The 23,022-nt window shown below is 42.3% G+C and overlaps 1 protein-coding gene across 1 annotated transcript; it reads right to left on the bottom strand.

Moving 5' to 3' along the window:
- Positions 1–19,073: 19,073 nt before the first annotated feature.
- On the bottom strand, positions 19,074–21,121 carry LOC103717680 (transcription factor MYB114). The gene is made up of 3 exons (XM_026808671.2): positions 20,861–21,121; positions 20,660–20,789; positions 19,074–19,783 (listed from the first exon to the last, which is right to left on the bottom strand). The coding sequence occupies exons 1-3, from the start codon at positions 20,994–20,996 to the stop codon at positions 19,543–19,545; spliced, it is 507 nt and encodes a 168-aa protein (XP_026664472.2). The 5' UTR covers positions 20,997–21,121; the 3' UTR covers positions 19,074–19,542.
- Positions 21,122–23,022: the final 1,901 nt, after the last annotated feature.

The following is a 23,022-nucleotide window of genomic DNA, read 5'->3' as shown; positions in this document are numbered from 1 at the left end:
AAGAGAGGAGGAGCGGGACAATGCTGCAAGAGAGAGGAGCTGGTCGGTGGGGGCGCGAGGCTGGGAGGAGACTTTGAGGAGCTACAAGAGAGGAGAAAGAGTGAGAGAGAGACAAATGATCAAGCAGCATTTTTTTCAACTGGACGATTCTTAGAAGCACCGTCTCGTGAAAATAGTTCCCAAATCTTCCACAAAAGCATCGATGATTTTGCAATAAGGGATGCTAAGATGCAGACGAGCATAATTTGTCATTAACACAGTGATTAAAAACCTCGGTACCTTTTGATGTTTTCAGAAAGTGTTGCAATGCTTTGGTGCACCCAAAAATTTTCCAATGCTTTTAGAAAGCACTACTTTGTTGATTGTATCATTGGAGAGGCATGATCTGTTAATTTTGAAGTAGCTTTTTCTGAATTGAGTCAGGAAGAAAGTAAGGTTGATAGGTTCATGGTCAGAACTCTAGAAGAGAAGGGGCACAAGATGATCCTCCCATTCCCTGGAAAGTTTCACTATTATGGGGTTCTCACCATCATTAATTGATTAGCCATATGCTACATATTTACATAACTTTGGCTCCTTTATTTATGTAATGGATATCAAAAGGATGATTATATAATGGGTGGTTACAGTCTACTAGTTTAATAAAATCTGATTGAAAATAAGAAAATGAAAAATCTAAAATATACATAATGAATGACCATGATAATAAAGAAACAAAAATTAATGAGAATAAAATCCAATTAAACTGGGCTGTGCCCCCAAGAACCTGTTGCGCAATTAGCTCTTACATACGATATCTTTTTAGTTTATTCGTGAAATCCTCTGGAATGTATCATTGCGATCTTCTCCTCGGCAGTCTTAGAAGTGGCACCTTCTGGTCAGAGCAGTTCTGCTAGAAGTTCTTTTGAGTGAAGGAATCAATGCCTTTGAGCAATTTATAACTGATGATTCAAGACTATTCTTTAGTCTCAATTTTGCTCTCAAATTTAATTAGAAATTGATGAGATTATCTTAATAATGCCCATCCGCTGACATGGTTAGATATAAAAATTTTGTTTAGAACTTTGAATTACATGACCACTTGACAGTGATCCAATCATGGAGAAGAATGATTTCCTCCAATCTGCTCAACTTGAATCTCCAAAAAAAAAACTAGAATAAGTGGAGGAATCTCGAAAATAGGACTTAAGTCCTCTTTTCTTTCAGTAATGATTAATAAAAATGAGCTACATAGTTTCTGTTTATAATAAAAGGTCCGCCCTAACATAATTTGGGTCAAATTTCTCTTTCTAACACTAATAGGACTCTACTTCCCAAAAAAGATATCTCTAGTAGAAATCTTTTAGAAAAGCTAAAAATCTCAAGGAAGTAGATATCTACTTCCACATTAACTCTGTCCTATGTCGATCTACTTGATTCTTCTCGGGTAGAAAGCTATGCATGATCAAAATTTTACAAAAATTGAAAACTTTCAATTTGACTGGGTCGTTTCGGGTCCCAAACAATGAAATTTGGACTTGATCACTCGGGGCGCCGCCCCCCAAAAGGGGTTAAATGTTTTAGCCTTGGGAAGCGATTAGAGTGGATTCAACATATATATGCATCACCCATCCGATTGAGTGCGTACCATCTACAGGAGGGTAGTGCTCCATACCCAAGATAGATGATTCATGAAAGGCTTTGATATATATCTAAACCGACCACAACCGACGTGGAAGATCAGCCAATCGGATCCTTCCATGAAGCCTCTATCCTATCAATCGAAGCCCGCCATGTGGCCAATCTAGAAACATATGGAGTGTGCTTTGAATTTCAAAATCTTTCCTCAGCTAACACCTTGGTCACAATTGCGAATAGTTTCCTTAATTATGCCTACGAGATGCGTGGAGCGTGATGCATGTGCGAAAGGACCGTGCATAATCTTTAGGATGTTCCATAGTTGCTAAAAATGGTCGATTTGCATACCGAGTCCTTCGGCAATGGGCGTTAGCTCTTGCCTTACAATCCTATTTTAGGGGGCCTTCCTGGTAAATGCTTTGAAGGTCACATACATTTTTGTGCTGTCACTCTACCACTCTCACAACATCTTTCTTATTCTTTGAGAGTTCATCTGACTTAAGCATCGGAGGGTCTCTCGTCAGATACTCTTCGGTAAGATATCTTCTTCATCTTTACTATTTTAGGTTGAGCCTGATGTTGGAGCGAAGGTCAGAGCACGATCTCCTCTATACAACATTATCTCGGGCATGTCTCGACTTTCTGCCTATCTTCACAACTCGAACAGTCGATCGCCAAGTGCTCCAGTGACACTACTAGTTTCGCGCCTCGGTCATATTGATTCTCAGCCGCAATAGGCTTTGATGGGGGGCAAAATGGATCGTCCTACTCCCAACAATAGGACCACCCAATTTCAGCCAAATAGACCCTAGCACCGATTGAGCCGGACCTCGGTCCCGCTAAGAGCCAATCCGACTTTGGACTTCGTCGAGGGCTCAGCCGACCTCAGACGGGTCTCTCCATTGCTACGACCTGTGTCAACCTCTTCTGATGCTCATAGTAACGATTTGAGCCCGAGCTCGGGGTGCCCAACTATTCAGACTATGTGCCAAAGAACTCTAACTACAAAACTATTCGCCAACGCGCTCCAACCAAGCTCTGGGTGCCCTTATATTTGCCGATGCGCCCCGGCCAAGTTCCGGACGCCCTTATTACTCGATATCTCCGCCTTCATATTCGCCCACGTGCCCCGACCAAGTTCGGGGCACCCTATGCAACAATATGCCCCGACCCTTAAGCTCGGGGTACCCTGCTGAGTTGACCTCACCGAGTATATGCTACGGCCTCCAAGCAAGCCCGACCTCGCCCAACACACCGTACCACGCTTCACTTAATGGCCACATCAAAATACGCCGAAGGACTACGTCTCGCCGCCCCAGCCATATCTGTTGATTAGGGCCATACCCTGCAGCACACGCCGCTGCCATACTGCACACAGGGACAACCCAAGCCATGTCCCTCAAGCAAGCTGAGGCTACGTGCCACCTGGACGTCTCCGTAGGGACTATAAATAGCCCCATCAGGTAACATCTGGGGGGGATTAGGCCAACAACATACTCCACGCTAACTTTAGTGTCGGAGGGCTCTCACCAGAACCACCGGTGAGGCTTTGTGTAGGTACGCCGTCGCGTGGAAGGTGGCTCTCCTTTTCTTCTTCCGGGCCGGCGGCTCTCTTGACTTCCCCGGCGTGGTCACCCTCGGGCCCAAATTTAAACCACAACAGGCTTCAATATCCATTTTATTTCTGATGGTTGGCACAAAACTAGATCATTCTAAGCGGTATGCTACCGGACGGTAAACAGAGCATTTTCCCGCATGAATTTTGCATCTACGATTGAAACGTGGCGACATCTCAGACTGTTGGGGGATGCGATCACCGGTATTTGGAAAGCGAGATAGCAATTGGGAAGACAATCAAGAGCAGGCCGTATTCTCTTCGGATCAATTCGAATGGCATCTTTTGCATCGCGAGGAACCATGCATTGATTTGACCCCTCCATCTAAATAAAAATCTTTTTAAGTATTTCTAAAGCATGATGATACCCAGGTAGGTGTAGGGTGTGTTTTCTTTGTTCCTTGTTTTTGAAGAAAGCATTGAACCAAATACATATTTATTTCAGGTAGAGATTGTTGCAGCACTGCATCATGACTCTGTAATCCTCTGTTCTGTTCTTGTTTTCCGGTGCTGGTGCACTGTGTCTTACATTCAGCGCCCTTTCCCTCTTCTTCCTGCACATAAATCCATTTTTTAATTCATTGGAAAAGTTCCTTACTTCTCCCCTCTTACCCTCAAAAAAGAAAAAAAAAAGAAAAAAAGAAATTGTTGCTACACTATGGACATGGTTGCAAGCTGTGTGACGCTCGTTCGAACTCTCCCTTGATAAATTTCTTTCAAAGGAGTCCAGCAGATTACCCTCCCTAAATTTTATATCTCCACTGCGCGGACCTAATCGGGGCCCCCAAGTGAGCGCATCAAAAATTTCCCAAAACAAAAAATTGGGAGCATCTACACGAAAAGAGCCGGTTGCCGAGTTGATGGAGAAATGCTACAGTAGAGGCCAAATCATGTACAGTGAATTAGTTTTGCATCTTATTCATGTTTACGAAGGACCGTGCCGGCCGGGCTGACTTCTCTAAGATGATTGTTGCTTATGGGTGCCAGATCTTTGATATTTTTTTTTTTGGATGAAGCTGAGGGAAGCTTGGGTTGGTCTATATCAAGCCTGACGTGTTCTCCAGCCCAACGCAGTCCTACTCGAGGGTGACTTGGCTACCGTGATCGGCTGGAACCAGAGGTGAAGATGTTGCCTTCCAGACCTAGCATATCTATATGGAGGCCTATGGAGCTGCGAATTAAATGACTCTCATATGTGGCTTTCCACTTTGGGAGAGCTCTCTGAGTTGGTGAGAGGGAGCTACCTAGAGTGCTCCGAGACTTGTTATTTTTTAACTTTTTTACATGTACTCACACTACAAGTGTACGAGTCATCTATTGCAGAAAAAAAATGATGCACAGCCTCAAAATTTAACCACATAGTTACATGTGCCAAGATTTCATCCTATTCTTAGACAATAAGAGTTGCTTGATCGGAGTCTGGATGGTGCATTCTGGAAGTATTTAGACATGGATTCATTGGCACCACGTAGGCTAGGCCGCATGCATGGAACATAAAAAGGTTACATTTTACCGCCATTGCAGAACCAACCTCACAGAGTTCAATCATCGAAACCGTGTTGCTTGCGGTCCTACTTTGGCTGTCCAAACATTAAATCCCATGGCTATCATCGTGATGCAATCTTGAAAAATACGAAAAAGTAGCATCATGGTGCAAAATATATAGTATCAACTTGAAAACACTGCTGGAGACAAACCCCATAGCATTAATCCACCTCCATGCCACGAGAGGAGAAATATTTTTCACATTGTTCCTGGACTTGGTCAATCTCCCTGACAAGAACTAATACTCATCAAGCTTTCATATTCCCACCTCACAATACGTTATTACTTTCGCCCGGGTTATTGGGGACCGGTGGGTGCTTCATAGAGAAGCTAGTGATGACTTTGCACTAAGCGGAACCGCTAGTCCAATTATGTCCCCAGTCTTAGGCGGATAAATGCACTGTATTTGAGTTTAGAAAAAAGTATTAAGCATCATCGAGGCTATGAAATAATACACGTTCACTGGGTATCTTGCAACTCCACATTGCAGTGAATAAGCTAAAGTTTCAGTCTCCATGGGTAATTTGCGTGCCCAAGTCCAACGTCTGTGTTCGCGATGGAGCATGGAGTGAAGGGGAGGACCGGCTTCTAAGGAAGTGTATTGAGAAATATGGCGAAGGAAAGTGGGGCTATGGTCCCAATAGGCAGGTAAGCGATTCCTTATAGAAAGTGAAGTCTTTTTTCACTCTAGAGCTCATTATGCTTTTGTGAGTTTGACGACCTTAGAATGTGCCGAAAGAGCTGCACATGCGAGTCATGCGCAAGTGCGGTCCGAGCCAATCCACCCTACCCGGTTAATTTGAAATTGATTCCTCACATTCTTCTCTTTTTAAAATAATTTCATCCTCGAAATTAACATATCCGAAGTTTTTAAAAATTGAGGATGCTTAGTCCTCATCTCTTCCCCAAGCTCCCATTAGCCTCTCTTTCTATATGATTACTCCATTGTACCGCCATATAAGGAATAGTTCGATGCCGCAAGACTTGATCTTTCCTATCCATAATCCATGTCGGATACTCCTAGTTGGTCAAATCTTCAAGAAAATGCAATGGCTCATGGTCCACCAGATGACTAGGGTCCGAAATATATTTTCTCAACATTGATATATGGAACACATTGTGCATACTTATAAGGTAGGTGATAATGCTAATCAATACACTACCTCTCTATTCCTATCCAAATTCTCAAATGGACTGGCATATCTAGAACTCAATTTGCCACGAATTCCGAACCTCATCACACCTTTATTAGGAGATACCTTTAAGAAAACATAATCCCCAACTTGAAATTCCAGCTCTCTTTTTCTATTATCAGCGTAACTTTTTTGTTTGATTTGTGATGTGCGAAGAAAATGTATCTCTATGTAGTGAGCAGAGCCACCAATTCATACGAAAATTTTCTGCTCAAAACATCAGTTACAATATTTGCTTTCCTCAGGTGATAATAGATAGTCAAATCATAATCTTTTAATGGCTTCAACCACTTTCTTTCTATCAAATTCAGCTTCTTTTGAGTAAAGATATACTTTAAACTTTTATAGTCCATAAAAACCTTGCAATGCTCACCATACAAATAAAAGTAGCATTCCATCTCTCTCTCTCTCTCTCTCTCTCTCTCTCTCTCTCTCTCTCTCTCTCTCTATATATATATATATATATATATATATATATATATATATATATAGTTATATAGTTATAGTTTCTTTATAAATTTCTGATGGTTCTACCCCTTCATCAAATAATATTGTTTTTGAACAAAATAGATGGAGTGCTACTTTTTAAGCCTAACTTGGGACCTCTCCCAACGTAATCAAGGACTATATAGAGATCTTGATCGAAACCTTACTGGCTATTATTATGTTCCTTCCTTTTAATGATACTTGCATAAGTTTACTTTCTTTTACATTGTAAAATATTAATCTTTTCTTTTCTTTCCATTTGGTGGTGGTAGGGATGGAGGTGGCATGGGGTTAGGGTGGAAAGTTCATTATGGTAATCCCGCCCATCTTTTCTTTTATTGGTGGCTAATTGTCCATTTTGTTCATCAAGAAGAAACCTAGAACGTGTCATTAGTGGGACAAAAAGATTTTTCAAGCCAACATGGGCGCGCGCTACATTAGCCTACCTCATGAATCACACCAATCCTCTTCTGTCACACTCTTTGACGTGTTCTATTCACATTTTTTTGTTCTTATTGATCTAACTGTAGTTAACTTTATTGTTTCATAATTGATCGCATCAATGTTAGACAATAATTCTATATGTGATTTTTTATTTAAAGAAATGCGATGGTAATGCACCAATACAAGGATCAGCATTTGCGTAACGTGGCTGTGCCTTACCGCAGGCTCAAATGGGTCCCTTTCTTTTCCAGAAGTACACGTAAATAGTATCCTGCCCATAAGTAGACCTATGCTTTAATCAAGCCTTCTTCTTAATCTTTTCTGGAACAATTCATCTATTTTTGGTTGGATTTTGGAAACCTCTGCCAGAGTATTCAAATAAGTAAACTGGTACAAGACGTGCCAAGCCTATCTGAGGAAATATATTATCATGATTTATATGTAGGGTGTTTTTAAAAGCTTCACGACCATTTACATAGACTTCAGGTGAGACCTCCTCCTTTCTGGTGAGAAAGGCACGCTTCCTTCAAGTTTCAAGTACAAAAGCAATCAATACTTGCAAGCCTTCTAGTGCCGAGTGTTTTTTCAAGGTCTCGTTTCCGTCTATATCCAAGACATGAAACCCTAAATCCTTGCATGGGAATTCCAGTAGCATTCAAGTTCCAGCACAACTTACAATAGCAACTATTGCATTGCCATCTGCGAGAACTGTATTGATATGAATCAGCTCGAAGATATGGTGGCCCAAAGCAAGTCGTCCCATCCTAGAACTCCTTCCAGAAACAGTGCGCCATCTCTATTTTCCTCAAGCTCTCCTATTCCAAATCCATTCTGCACGTTCGTTGTGTCCGGCATTGCACTTCTCTCTCCATCTCCGTTAATTATACTATTCAGCCAAGCTTCATCATTCTCCCAGATTGCCGGTAGTTCTGGTTGTTAATTATAAAAATGATAACATCCTAAGATTCAGAATCACAATAATACAGTATTCAAGTTTGAGAGATATACCTGCGGAAGACATATTGAATACGTTCTTCAATCACCTGGAATAATAGCGGCTGGATCTTCCCTTTCTTGCTCCTCACAAAAGATAGCCGTCAATGGGGCAAGCTATCAACCATATGGAGAGGAGAGGGGGACCTAGCCTTTATATAGAAAATATAAGAGAGCCTTCCCATTAGAGGGTCCAAAACCCTAATTGGGTTCCGTGGCCTACATACTAAAATTACCACATTAAATAGGACTCAATCCTATACATCCAAGGTGCACCAAAGCCCATAAAACAAAATGATCACATATCATATTGTGCTTAACCATAGTACCATTCTGAGCCATACGTCTAACCCGTTTTATAAAACAAAAATACACAATCAGTGTAAGCCCATATTTTGAAATTATTCTAACATTCTCCTACTTGGGCGAACACGGATTGTCATATTAATTTAAAAACTTTGTTTTGAAAACGACTCTCGGGTTAGACTACAAAAGTGGCCACATATATAGCTCAAACGATAATCACCTTGGATACATGATCCGGTCCAACAAGAACATCAACATTGAGCATGGAAGGCGTTACACCATTTAATCGATGTAAGACCACTCCACAGCTACAAATGCTATAACATCTTTATCAACATGGATCCCCATCCTCCAACCAATGTGGTAGTATGTAGTATGAACTTAGCACCAAAATGTGATCAAAGGTGTGCTAATTCATATCGGTCCTCATAAATCCTTCAAAAGAAGCCACATGTCTCAAAAGAGACTCACATCATGTCTTTATGCATTATATCTTGAGATCAAAATGATATCATAATAAAAGACATATGTGCAATGCATGCTCAAACATCATTATAATTTCTGTGCACAAAATACAGAATTATAAATAGGAAGATAAATTTTTTTTTTTTTTATAATTGGAAGAGGCTGTACCCGAAGCATATGGGTTGCCTACGTACCTCGTAAAAAGGATCAAGCCAAAACGTAGTTCTTTTACATAAATAACTCCCACTAATACAAAATATCAAAAGTTTCCACAATGTCCATATTGACAATATGTGTCTTAAAGACTTTCGGTGCGAGTCCTTTAGTCAATGGGTCTGCAATCATTGACTCTGTATTTATATGCTCTATTTTCACTACAAGAAAATACACTTTCAGCGACCACTTTTGGCGACTAAATGAATAGTGGTCGCTACAAATAAGGCTATTTGCGACCAACATCCTTGTTAGTTACTGAATGATTGTCCTACACCGACTAAATGCATATTTGGTCGCGGAAACTCAAAACCAAGTTGGCGGGGTGGAGGTAAAACGTTTGGCGACTAAAGTTTGGTCGCTGAAACTAAGGCTCTCTGCGACCAACATCCTTGTTAGTTACTGAATAATTGTTCTACACCGACTAAATGTATATTTGATCGCGGAAAATCAAAACCAAGTTGGCGGGATGGAGGTAAAACGTTTGGCGACTAAAGTTTGGTCGCTGAAAATAAGGCTATCTGCGACCAACATTCTTGTTAGTTACTGAATAATTATCCTACACGGACTAAATGCATATTTGGTCACGGAAAAGCAATATCAAGTTGGCACGAGTCCAATATTTCGCATTGGCTGGAGGTAAAACTTTTGGCGACTAAATTTTGGTCCTTAAAGGTTCACCTACTACGAATGGCGCTTTTTTCCGATGAAAAAATTGGGCAGAAAATTTGAGTTTTTTAGTGACCAAAATTTTGGTAGTAGAAGGTTCCCATAAAACCGAACGATGTTGTACTAGCCCCTGTAAGATGTTAATTTCTAAGTTTAAAAAAAAAAAAACTGCTTATTTTCAAATGGTGCCATTTGACACCTTAATTCACTTAGGCATGCATATCCTCGTCTCTTCGGCTAAATCTCAATCCCACAACTTTTCTTCATACTTAAATTCTTTTTTATTTTTATTATTATAATATAAATTTAAAAGCTCGAGCTCGGTGCTTGACTCCTTGTCAAATAAATATACGGATCGACAGGATACGCGGCATGCGGACGTGGAAATGAGAACCGAAAAAGCAAAGAAATTAATGCTCATCTCAATTGATCGGTCTTCCATCAGAACCATCTATCTTTCCTCTGCAAAATAGTTCATTTAGAGCATTTTAGATCAATATATTCTTCTATGAGCCGTGTACAACAGTAGGAATATTACGCCGATTCTTCCAATGCATCAACAGGAATTCGATCCTCGATCCAAGTCCATGCTGGCTTCTTCACCACATGGTTCTATGCAACCCTGCAGCATTGTCCCAACAACCATCAGCTGGCAAGGTCTCTATTATTGTAGCTAATGGAACTCTCGGATAAATTATTCTAGTCTAACAAGGAACTTCAAAGGAAGATTTATCATTTGAAAGAAGGAGCTTCAAGGGGGGAGAGAGAGAGAGTTGGGCTGGTCTCTATTTCTTTCTTTCCAACCTGCATTGTTGGAAGAGCATAAGAAACTGAGGAGCTCTCTCACCCACCTAGTTCCTGAAGGGTCCCAATAAGAGCATTAATCTCCTTCCTCCTGTAAATACTCTCCAGTTTTCACTCCTTAATAAAATTTGGGGAAATCCCTTCATTTTTTTTACCAAAAAAAAGGAAAGAAGGATAAATGGGAATCCTAATTGTTGCACCCTTTTTCCTAGTGACTGAAAAATTTGAGTTCGAGTCTTGAGTGGTGCATCCAAGTATTTGAATCAGGGTAATTATAAACATATGGATCTCCTAATCCTCACCCTCTCTTCGCCTCTCTCTCCCGACACCATGGCCTTCTGCGCTCAGAAGCTACCCACGGGCGCCCAAATACCCCTCTCCGGTTCCGCCCGCCATCGCCGCTCCGCTTCCACCTCCGCCGACGCCGACGCCGCCGCCGCGGCCCCGGTGTCCGCCGCCCATCACCCCGAATGCGTCCTCTCATCCGCCAAAACCCCATCGCCCAAATCCCCCACCAACTCGACCCGCAAGAAAACCCTAGCGGCAGCGGCGGTTGGGGCTGGGGAGGCTTCTGCGGGGCGATGGCGGAGGCTTCTGGTCTCAGATATTCTCTCCCCTCGCGGCAATCGTGAGGGAGGAGGAGCCCGCGGCCGGCGGCGGCCCGGAATGGGACTCACACGGCCTGCCGGCCAACATTGTTGTCCAGCTGAGCAAGCTGAGCGGGTTCAAGCGTTACAAGATCTCGGAGATCCTCTTCTTCGATCGTCGCCGGGCCACCACCGTCGCCGGCACCGAGGACTCCTTCTTCGAGATGGTCTCCCTCCACCCCGGCGGCGTCTACACCAAGGCACAGCTCCAGAAGGAGCTCGAAACCCTAGCCTCCCGCGGCATGTTCGAGAAGGTCGATCTCGAGAGCAAGACCAAGCCGGACGGCACCCTCGCCCTCACCGTGTCCTTCGTTGAGAGCACCTGGCAGTCGGCCGATGCCTTCCGGTGCATCAACGTCGGGCTGATGCCCCAGACGAAGCAGATGGAGATGGATCCCGACATGACTGATAGGGAGAAGCCGGAGTACTTTCGGAGCCAGGAGAGGGACTACCGGAGGAGTCGAACGGTCCAAGCCGTGCCTGCTGCCCTTCCCGGTGCAGCGGGAGGTGCTACAGATGCTTCGGGAGCAGGGGAAGGTCAGCGCGAGGCTGCTGCAGAGGATTCGGCACCGGGTCCAGAAGTGGTACCACGATGAGGGGTATGCTTGCGCCCAGGTCGTCAATTTCGGCAATCTGAACACGAGGGAGGTGGTGTGTGAGGTCGTCGAGGGGGATATCACACAGCTGGTTGTCCAGTTTCAGGATAAGCTCGGGAATGTCTGCGAAGGGAATACCCAGCTTGCTGTTGTTCGTCGGGAGCTGCCCAAACAGGTGAATTTATTTTTACCTTAATAGTGCTGGAGCTTTTAGTTTTTCATAGTTGATAAATGCTTGATTTTTTTGCTAATTTTTTGATGTCTATTCATATTCCATAAGATGAAAACTAGGATAGATGGGAGATGAAAACCTTGAACGCTTTCATCATTGTTTAATTTGTTCCAATGCTGATGATTGAATGTGTTGGCAGACAAACATGTGAAGTGTTGGAAAACAAAGTGTGTTTATAGGCGGCACCTTACCTTTCCTTTTGATTTGAGATTTCATCTGTATTTGACATGGTCATTAGCTTTTAAAGTGGTTCATTGGTAAACATAGGAAAAGTTTATATCAGGGTGATGATACCACTATCATCTCCAAATCTTAATTGTTGAAGGTGACTCGGAGAAGGTAATCACTTGATTAAGTCTTGATGGAGAACATGAAAATCTCCACTAGTGTTTGATGAATTCATAATCATAGCAGGTGGTGCGGACACCAGTGCCAGGTCAGCCGGTCGCCACAGGATTCAGCCAGCTCAGCAGGTTCCAGCCGATTCAGCCAGCCTGATTTTATTTTAGATTGATTTATTTTATGTTGATTAGGTTTATTTGCATATTGTCATTTGGGTTTATTTGCATATTGTCATTTTAGGAGCTTTTTGGAATTATTTTATTTGTAGGGGTTATTTGTTATTTTGTGACCCTATATATATGGGTCCATCCTGATGTTTAGGGTTTAATGAATTAATGAATGAAAAATTGGTCTTCTTCCTCCTCCTCCTCTTCTCCTCTTCCCTTCTTCTTCCCCTCTTCCTCTCCTCTTTCTCTCTGTATTTCAATCCGTACTTCCGTCCTGCATCAGCTTTGGTATCAGAGCAGGGCTGACTTTGCCTCTGTTGCTGAAGTCGAAGGATCCGGTTTATGGACGGACCCCCGCCGATTCCTTTTCGGCCTTTTCCTCACCTGTATTTTGCTAGATCATTTGCACCGCAAACGCCGGAACGCACGGAAGGTCGTCGCACGGCACGCACCCCGAAGAAGAAGGGTCACTCCATTTCTTCCTTATTCTCTTCCCTATTCATCACCTCACCCGCTGTGAAGAAAAAAGAAGTGAAACCCTCCCGTCGGTCGGCTGCTACCCGGCGTCGATCCACAGAGCTCCTTCGCAAGACGCCGTCGCCGCCTTCATTTCCCTCCGCCGCTGCCTCCGACGCTCTCACCCTTTCTTGGCCGTCCTCCTCTGTCGGATCTCACACAGAGAAGGAAGGCTCGGTCGCCGGAAACCCCCAAGGCAGCCCGGGAGGCAAATAAGCCGGCCTCCTATCACTGTGAAAGCATCATCCACCGCCACCGTTTCGCCGCGCCGCCGATTTACCTTTGATCGCCGCCGATTCGCCTTCGGTCGCCGCCGTACTTCCCGGAGGTCTCGAAAGCATTTTGCTGCCACCGACCGTGGCCGGATCCAAGTGAAGGACGTCGCCGCCCCGATCACTGCTGCACCAGCACCCTCTTCCGCCGGCGCAACACCTCCCCGCAACCACCGCCGCAAAATCAGGCGAGATCCGGCGGAAGCGAGCGGACGGTTGAAGGTTGAAGATGATCTACAGGACGGGTAAGGTCTGCACCCGTTAGCCCGTTAACCCATTATCCATTAACCCGAGTCATTTCAAAAAAAAAAAATTGTGGGTCGGACTATCCTAGTGGGTTGGGTCTGTTAACCCGATAACCCGACAACCCGACTTGAGTTAAAAAAAAAAAAAAAAAAAAACTGGTTGACGCACGTGACGCGTAAGTCGCGCACGTGCGGGAGGTTTCCTCCTTCCTTTTTTATTTTCCCGATTCCCTGGTTTCGTTTTCTTCTTCTCTTCCGACCACCGTCCCCCGTCAACCCCACACTGTTTCCTCTCCGCCGTCAACACCTCCGCCCACCGCCACCGCTGCCGCCGTCAATTCTGCCGCGTCACCACATCTCCCGTCTCTTTCCTCTACCATAGTTGTGTCACTCCGCCGGCATTCATCGGCCCGGCCGAGTCCACCACCACCACCATTTTCCGCCCTCCCACCACCGTCAACTTTGGCCTTCCACTGCTGTCAGCGCTCCCCGCTCGCTCCCCACCGCCGCTGCCACGCCTGCTGCTGCACCCCTGCGCTGCGCGCTGCCTCTGCAACTCTTTACTGCCGCTCGCCGCTGCTAAGTTGCTGCCGCACCGCCGCGCCGCCGGGTTGCTCTCACCGCCGCGCCGCCGCGTTGCCGTCGCCGCCGTCGACTGCTGCACCACCACTGTCGGCTCTGACAGTCATCACCGCAGACCGCTCCAACCGTCCTGCATCAGCTCCTCCCTGCCAACAGTTGCTCCGACCACCACCACCGGACCCTGCAACGCCGTGACCTTCTTCCCAGCATCATCTCAGCTGGAACATCTTCGGCAAGCACAGGCCTCAATCAGCTCTGGCCCCCAAGTTGCTGATATCAAGTCCACCGAGTTGCTGTGCTCAGACCCGATTCGCGCTATTTGCTTCTGGTCGTCACCCCAACCCAGATCAGGTTTCTTCCCTTACTACAAATTTTATTTGTTTGTCTAAATTTAGAATTAATTAACTCTTAAGTGCTCTATTGATATTGCTTCCTGAAAATTCAACACATCCACTCCAAACAACACCAAAACCCTACTAGTGGCCTATCTTTGTTATTAATTTTAGGGCTATCTAATCTTTGGGAGTTCTTTTAGGCTCTGTGCAGCCCTGCAACACACTGAAAACTAGTACTATTTGACTGCAACTTCTTATCTGAATTTATTACGTAATTCAAAGCCAATTTCAATTGCTTGAGTTAGCTTCCGATTATATTGAGCATCTACTTTGCAATTGTGAATTCATTTCATGCATTAGGTCTACTTAGGAACCTTTATAGTTGGTCGGCTAATACATTTTGTCATTCATTTTATGCATCTACGTAGTGGTCGTGTCGCATCTCCCACCTAGACATGGATTCCAAAATTGAAACCCTACTAAAAGCTATCCACGACACTAATGCCCAAGTTCAAAAAACTAATACTCAAGTCCAAAATACCAATGCCCAAGTCCAAGCAAACAATGCCCAAATTCATGACTTAACAACAATATCCACCCAGGTTAATGCCCGACTCGATTCAATTGAGGCTTCACTTCAAAGGGTTATTGAATCCCAAAGAGATAGTACTCCCCATTTACCGGGTCTTGATGAGGACGACACCTTAGAACAAATCCTAGAACAACAAGGTTTGGTTCGGCAGGACAACTTTAATCATAGGTCTGTTCCAGGTCACCATTATGCCTACCCTCGCCCTAGAGGACCTGGTCCCATTCCTCATGTTGATAAAGGTCACCGACATACCGTAGAACCCAGAGAACCTCGTGACCCTGATGAAGATATAATGCGAGGCATTAGGATTGAAGCCCCCACTTTTGACGGTCGTCTTGACCCGAAAGTCTTCTCCGATTGGTTACACGAAATGGACCACTTCTTTGAGTGGTATAATCTGTCTGAGAACAAAAAAGTTCGATTCGCTAGAATGAAACTCATTGGTCGAGCTAAACTTTTCTGGCAAAGTACCGAACATCTGTTAGCTAGGAGACATCAACATGAAGTAACTGATTGGGTAGAGATGAAAGAGAGACTTAAAGAAAAATACCTGCCCCTTAACTACCAAGACGATCTCCTAAACCGATGGAACACTAAGTCCACATTTGTAAGGCGCCCTGACACACGGAGCACTCCCACCGGCCTTAATTTCTTAGGGTCCAAACCTTCTGTAGGGTCCACTACTCATAGGCCCCCTCCTATTGCCCATGTCACAGGCCGAGACACTAATGGCAAGGGAATGCTTGGTGAGCCTCCCAAACCACATTCCAAAATTCGGTGTTACAAATGCCAAGGTTTTGGTCACGTTACCTCCCAATGTGCGAACAAATTTTTCGTTATTGCTCAGCAAGAGCAGGGAGGTGACATAGATGACTTAGAGGAGCAAATCTATGAACCAAACCTCGATGACGTTCAGGACATTGAGGAAGAGTGTGATGACAAACCTGAAATCCTAGGATGCACCCACACTCCACCGAGCTCGCTTGCACAGTCAGATAACGAGTCTGACCAGTCTACCATGAGTATAGTTGGATATGCCCTCGCACAACCCATCGAAATTGATGTTAGGATTTCTGAGCCTGCATATGCATTTACACAACACATTCATAAGTTGTATCAGGAAATCCATAAGGGCATTCATGCATGTACTGCTCAGTATAAGATGCAAGCTGATTTCCGTGCTAAAGAATTTCAAACTTGGGGTTACGTAATGATCCATCTTAAGGAATTGCAGTCTCTTAGTATTGGACCATTCAGGGTGTTGCACAAGGATGGCACTGACGCCTATGCCATTGACTTTCCATTTGATTTCGGTCATAGCCTTACTATTAATATTAAAGATTTGGTTGCAATCCCTGATGACTCTTTTGCTGCACACTCTCCTGCGCCTGATGTTTATCCTATTATTGATTCCATGCGATCTTCGTTTCCTTTTACCCTCCATCGAGCACAAAAAGAGTATATTGATTCTATTTTAGCCGAACAAATAGTTTTTACCAGTGATGGAGGCATCCAACATTTCCTGGTTCGTTGGCGAGGACGACCAAGGTCCGGCTACACTTGGATCCAGCGCGAGGAGATACCGCCGATTGACCCGGACTTGTTGGAGTACTACCGGGGCTTTACCGAGCCGCTTTCGTCGAGGTCGACTTCTTTCCACCCGAGGAGAGTTGGTGCGGACACCAGTGCCAGGTCAGCCGTTCGCCATAGGATCCAGCCAGCTCAGCGGGTTCCAGCCGATTCAGCCAGCCTGATTTTATTTTAGATTGATTTATTTTATGTTGATTGGGTTTATTTGCATATTGTCATTTGGGTTTATTTGCATATTGTCATTTTAGGAGCTTTTTGGAATTATTTTATTTGCAGGGGTTATTTGTTATTTTGTGACCCTATATATATGGGTCCATCCTGATGTTTAGGGTTTAATGAATTAATGAATGAAAAATTGGTCTTCTTCTTCCTCCTCCTCTTCTCCTCTTCCCTTCTTCTTCCCCTCTTCCTCTCCTCTTTCTCTCTGTATTTCAATCCGTACTTCCGTCCTGCATCAGCGGGGCATGGCCAATGAGGTGGACTAATGAAACTTATGATGGGTAGCTTCCTTTCAGAGAAGGTAGAAACTGGTACATGTATTGTTGGTAGGCTTAGCTACCTTGATTTTGGATAGAAGGGGGCAAGCAGGATACCTGAATGTGAGATGATCGCTAGTTTTCCTTGGTCCCCATTTCAAGATTTACTAAAGCTCATACTTGAAGGGGGAAACACTAGTGCAGAATGTAAAGATAGGCCAATATGACCTTATTGTTGTGTCTGCTCAGGACATTATCATTGATTGATGCTTTAATCGAGATTTAGGCTCTAAATCAGAACATTTTATTTATTCAGACATGAAAGGGGCAGATTGGTAAGCAAGATACAAACCAATCCATGAATTTGAGATGAATGCTAGTATTCTCTTGTATCCATTCCAAAATTTGTCCGTCTTCTTTTTGAGCATATTGCAGAATGTAGATATTGGTTAATTTGACCTCAATGTCACGCCTGCTTAGGACATCATCACTCATTGATGTTTCAATTGAACTCCATTCTTTTTAAATCAGGATATTTTATTATATCCAGACTTGTGAGGGGCAGATTAGCAATAAAATGTCTGTTTCACTCACCTGTCAAGGGAAAACGAGTCAATTTGCTCTGGAAACAGCTTGATACCAGTTCTGTTACTTACAATAGCTTCCATTTGTTATGGACAATTGTTTCCATTTATTAACTTAAGAAATGTGCATTTTGGTGCCTACGATGCAGATCAGTTTTAATCATTTATGCTCGCTTCCTTTATAATCTGATATCATGTTCTTTTCCTTTCAAGTTTATTTCTTAAATCTGCAGCTTAACTTTGATCATCACCTGGCTGTTTCTTGCACAATTTTCTTATCAAGGTTAATACTTGTGGAATAGATATGGTGCTATTTGTGTGCGTATGAGAGTGGTTTTGTGAGGAGGGGTTTATGTATTCAAGTAGTGGTACAAATACTCGTTGGTATGTATTCTCATTTATATTATGTAGGTTATTTAGAGATTTGGACCAAATTAAGCGAAATGTCATTGTGAACTTATACTTGAATTTTAGTTTATTATTTTTCATATGTGGTTATTGATTGTGTATTCTTTTTTGCTTTCTCAAATACATGGTGGAGTTATGAGCATGTCAAATCTAGTTTCTAGTACATGGATAGCTTTTGTTCAGATGGTCATGGTGGAGTTGTCTACAAGCAGAATCCAGTTTTTGGTATAAGAATATTTTTGTCTACATGATGGTTGTTTGGATGAATAGCAAGATCAGATATTTTGGGATTTTTAATTTACATTTTGATATGTTTGGTGATGATTATCACCTTAACATATGGTATGGATGAAACATTTTGATGTATGGTTAATATATAGGTATGCTTGACTTTAGACTTTTAGATGATGATATTTATAATGAATGATTATGGATTCTCCAACATTGTGTATATTTCTATTTGGATGAGCAAATGTATCGTGCAATATGGATATTGGATAGGCTTAGGCTGTGTTGGTTGTACAGGATTTGGAACGAGCCCAAAAATAAATATTAAGCTTATAATTTGAATTGTTAATTAAATACAGGTTAATACTTTCTGCCACTAAAAAATGTTTGTTGCCAATGCATTCCAATACATTCTGCGACCAAACTATTGGTAGGGGAAGATAGACATTCAGTGACCATTGTTTTGGTAGCGGAAGACAAACCTTCCACGACCAACTATTTGGTCGGCGTTGAAATTAGCGACAACAGATTTGGTCGCTGATAATTTTCTTCGGCAACCAAACGTTGGTCGTTGTTGGTGTACCTTAGGTAACCACACAATATTGGTCGCCAAAATCTTTCACTGACTAAGGTTCGGCGACGAAGGGTATGCTAGTCGCGAAAAGATTTCGGCGACCAAATATGGTTATTCGGCGACTAGAATCTTAGTCGCTGAATATGTATTTTCTTGTAGTGTTTTGTCTGCCCTTCTTTAACTTTAACTCTGACTACCAAGTACTTGATGTCTATATGCTTAGAGCCACCAGAACTCTTGTTATTCTTTGAAAAGAACACGGCTGCACTATTATCACAGTAGATGGTAATTGGTCTCGAGATGGAATCAACAACTTTCAGTCCAGAAATAAAATTCCTTAACCAAATGTTAATTATAAAAATGATAACATGCTAAGATTCAGAATCACAATAATACAGTATTCAAGTTTGAGAGATATACCTGCAGAAGACATATTGAATACGTTCTTCAATCACCTGGAATAATAGCGGCTGGATCTTCCCTTCCTTGCTCCTCATAAAAGATAGCCGTAAATGGGGCAAGCTATCAACCATATGGAGAGGAGAGGGGGACCTAGCCATTATATAGGAAATATAAGAGAGCTTTCCCATTAAAGGCTCCAAAATCCTAATTGGGTTTCCTGGCCTACATACTAAAATTACCACATTAAATAGGACTCAATCCTATACATCCAAGATGCACTAAAGCCCATAAAATAAAATAATCACACATCATATTGGGCTTAACCATAGTACCATTCTGAGCCATACGTCTAACCCGTTTTATAAAATAAAAATACGCAATTAGTGTAAGCCCATATTTTGAAATTATTCTAACACTGGTATGCCAAACTTTTCTTGCTGGTGCTGACTTCCACATGATTGTTGATCTCCTGACCAAATCCACTGCAACGGTACTCTCCATGGCTGTGGCTTAATTACTTTGGCATCAGCACTGGGCTCCGCCTTCTTGTTTTCAACTTCTACTTTCTTGCTCAGCTGAGAATTCCAGTAGTTCTTGATGTCATTTGCTGTCCTGCCTGGAAGCCTACCTGCAATTGTTGACCACCTGATTGACCGAATTCAGGGCTCATTAGTTGAATTGTTTGCAACTGTGACGAGAGGGTCCCTTGCAGGACGAGAGATTCAGGAAAAGTACGGCACACGAACATCTCTACACAGCAAATATTGCTAGAGCCCAGTGGTTGCATACCCCATTGCATTTGGAGTAAGTGGAAAGATCTCAAGAATGAAATCAAAGATACAATTGAATGAAAAAATGAGGATGGAGATTCCAAAAAAATTGTACGGAAAAAATAGACTGAAGATGTGTTGATGTTATCACTTATTTTCTTTAGGCCCAAAAAACTATTTCCTCTGTACAGGTTTAAATGCATTGGTTCCTTTTTTTAGAAGGTGATTTGTTGCAGTTTTCCTTAAGGAATTTTATGAGCAGCCCCTTTGTCTGAATTTTGGAGCAAGGTTTCGTTTGCTCAAATTATCAGTGAGAAAGAGTACCATTGAATTAATCCTCAGAAGACAGAGTACCAGTAAAAAAGAAAATGATCAGATTGTTTTTTTGAATTAATCCTAGAGAAGTGTTTTTATAGACTTTATTTGGAAAACTGAAGAGATGCGAGAATTTTAAAAATGCATAATGTTTTAAACATATCATATCTTTTCGTATTTTTTTGAAAACTAACTTTATTTACGATTTGAACTTTATATGCCATAAAGACAACTCCTTAGGAGAGAGGTGCCAACCACGAGAGCTGACAGCTGCACTAAAAGAAACATGTATACAATGAATGATCTCGTAGTTATTTTCTTATACTATCTCAGGTAAGGAATATGAAGGTAAGGGAAGCGAAACTTTTGGAATCGCTTGATAGAAAACAAATACATGGTCACTGTAACCAAGGCAATCTTTATAGTCTGTTGTTACCTGTTGCCCAAGATCTTATGAAGCCTAATGATAAGATCTGTTTCTTCCTCAGAAAATTTCTCCCTGTTGATCCTGGGGCAGAGATAGTTCAACCAACGCAATCGGCAGCTCTTTCGGCACCTTCTGAGGCCTTCAAACCCACAAAAGCAGAGTAAGCTTAAGAATGATAAAAGACTCCACTCTCTATAAGGAGTCGCTTACCTGCCCTTTCGGGAACATGGCGCCAGTTCCCTTCGCCATATATCTCAATGCACTTCCTTAGAAGCCTGTCCTCCTCTTCAGTCCATGCACCTTTGCGAACACCGGGACGTTGGACTTCGGCACGCAAATTACCCATTGAGGCCAAAACTTTAGCTTATACGCTGCAATTTCAAGTGGTAAGTTACTCGGTGAATGTGTGCTATTTCATGGTCGCGATGATGCTTTATAAGAACCCAAATACAGCATAGACAATCCCGAAATGTCCAACCATCTTGTAGGTATTGGACTAGCCACACCATGCTTATGCTCATAACTGATGACTCATATTACGTTCGTACCTGGCTACTCATATAATATATTTCGGTTCATGGTTGTCTATCCACACGTCATATTCTTGCATGTGGCTGGCTGTTTGTAGTTGGCTATTCGCACATCATGTTTCTAGCCATGATCGACTGTCCACAACCAATATGGCTAGTCCAATGCCTCCTTATAATTAAACTGTCTTATGCTAGATTTAAATCCATTTGAACAAATTATACCATCAAAATGTAATCATATCATAATGTGGGCAACTCAAGATGCACTTAAATAATTTATGCAAAATATTCTTATAATTTTAGCTAACAAGAGAAGATGCAGAGGAATACCTACCGCAGCCGTCAATATATCAATTCTAACCGTACAACTTTACAATTCTTACCCGAGATGGCAAATTAAAGCCAGCCCAGCCAGGACAATCCTTCATAAAGACGGGACCATTTGATGCCACAAAGCTTATTCACTGTGCATGATTTGACCTCTTTCTGTAGCACTTCTTTCTCAATTCAGCAAGTGCCGTAGATGCTTGTGTAATCCCTATATAAGTGCAGTGATTTCCATTTGAAGGGTATTTCCAAGTTTTCCGTCTTGAGAAATTTTGGAAGTAATTGCATTAAATATTGATGGATGCAAATATTGGTCGAATCCAATCCGATCGCTTGACAGGCCCAAAATTTTTGGCCTCCTGTTCGACCGTACGAGGATGATGGGTGACTTGCACTGGATGGATCTCCTGGACACGTGCCACTATGAATTTACAAAGCCCTGGTTAGTTAGTAGATGGATAATACGTGACCTGTCAAACCGTCATTGGCCGTGCAATGGCGAGAGGATCTAGAGAGGACACGTAATTGGAAGAACTAAACAAGATTTTTATATCCAGGCACTGATTCCTTCACGCAAAGAACTTCAAGTTGAACTATCATGGCCAGGAGTCACTCCTAAGACTGCCGAAGAGAAGATTGCGGCGACATATTCTAGAAGATTTCACGGATGAACTAAAAGGCTCGTTTGGCTCGTAAATAGTTTTTTTTTTCAATAAATATGATTTATAAAAAGTAAATTTTTAGAAAAAGAATGTATGAAAAAGTACTTTTGGCATATTTGGTTGATCATGAAAAAGTGACAGACTTTCAAAGTGATTATGTTTGGTTGGCCTTCCACTTTTCTAGAAAAGTTATATATAATTTTTATTATATCCTTAATAAAAATTAGGTATTTAATGTCTCTTTAATGCTGAAGAGTTTTTTTGTTAAAAAAATAAAAATGGAGTGACTTTCGACTCATGAAAAAATAACTTTCTCATGTTTCTCATGGGAAAGACTTTTCCATGAAATGTGGAAATTATATTTCTATGGGAAACTACTTTTCCTTCTCTCTCCTTTGAAAACTACAACCAAACAAGAGATATCTCATTACTTTTCCGTTGACCACATTTTTCCCCCTTCTTTTTCCACGAACCAAACGAGCCCAAAGAGATATCATATAGAAGAGTTAATTGTGCTGCAGCTTGCCAGGTGCACAGCCCAGTTTAATTGGATTTTATTCTCATCAATTTTTGTTTCTTTACAATCATGGTCATGCATTTTGTATATTTTAGATTTTTCATTTTTTTTTTGTTTCCAGCCAGATTTTATTCAACTAGCAGACTGTAACCATCCATTAATTATATAATCATCCTTTTGATTCCATCACGTAAATAAAGGAGCCAAAGTTATGTAAATCTGTAACATATGGCTAACCAATTAATGGTGGGAGAACCCCATAATGGCAAAAATTGACTGCTCATTTCTTATTTCTATGGAATGGCATCATCTTGTTCTGACCATGCACCTATCAGC

Source organism: Phoenix dactylifera, chromosome 4, assembly GCF_009389715.1.
Source record: "Phoenix dactylifera cultivar Barhee BC4 chromosome 4, palm_55x_up_171113_PBpolish2nd_filt_p, whole genome shotgun sequence".
Lineage (NCBI taxonomy): Eukaryota > Viridiplantae > Streptophyta > Magnoliopsida > Arecales > Arecaceae > Phoenix > Phoenix dactylifera.
The sequence above is the reverse complement of the archived record's forward strand: the minus strand, read 5'-3'. Positions and strand labels throughout refer to the sequence as shown.

Coding starts and splice junctions, on each gene's coding strand:
- LOC103717680 (XM_026808671.2), bottom strand. CDS start 20,996: ATGGGTAATTTGCGTGCCGAAGTCCAACGTCCCGGTGTTCGCAAAGGT. Junction 20,790..20,860: donor CCATGTTCCCGAAAGGGCAG/GTAAGCGACTCC, acceptor GTGGGTTTGAAG/GCCTCAGAAGGTGCCGAAAG. Junction 19,784..20,659: donor CATAAGATCTTGGGCAACAG/GTAACAACAGAC, acceptor TCGGTCAATCAG/GTGGTCAACAATTGCAGGTA.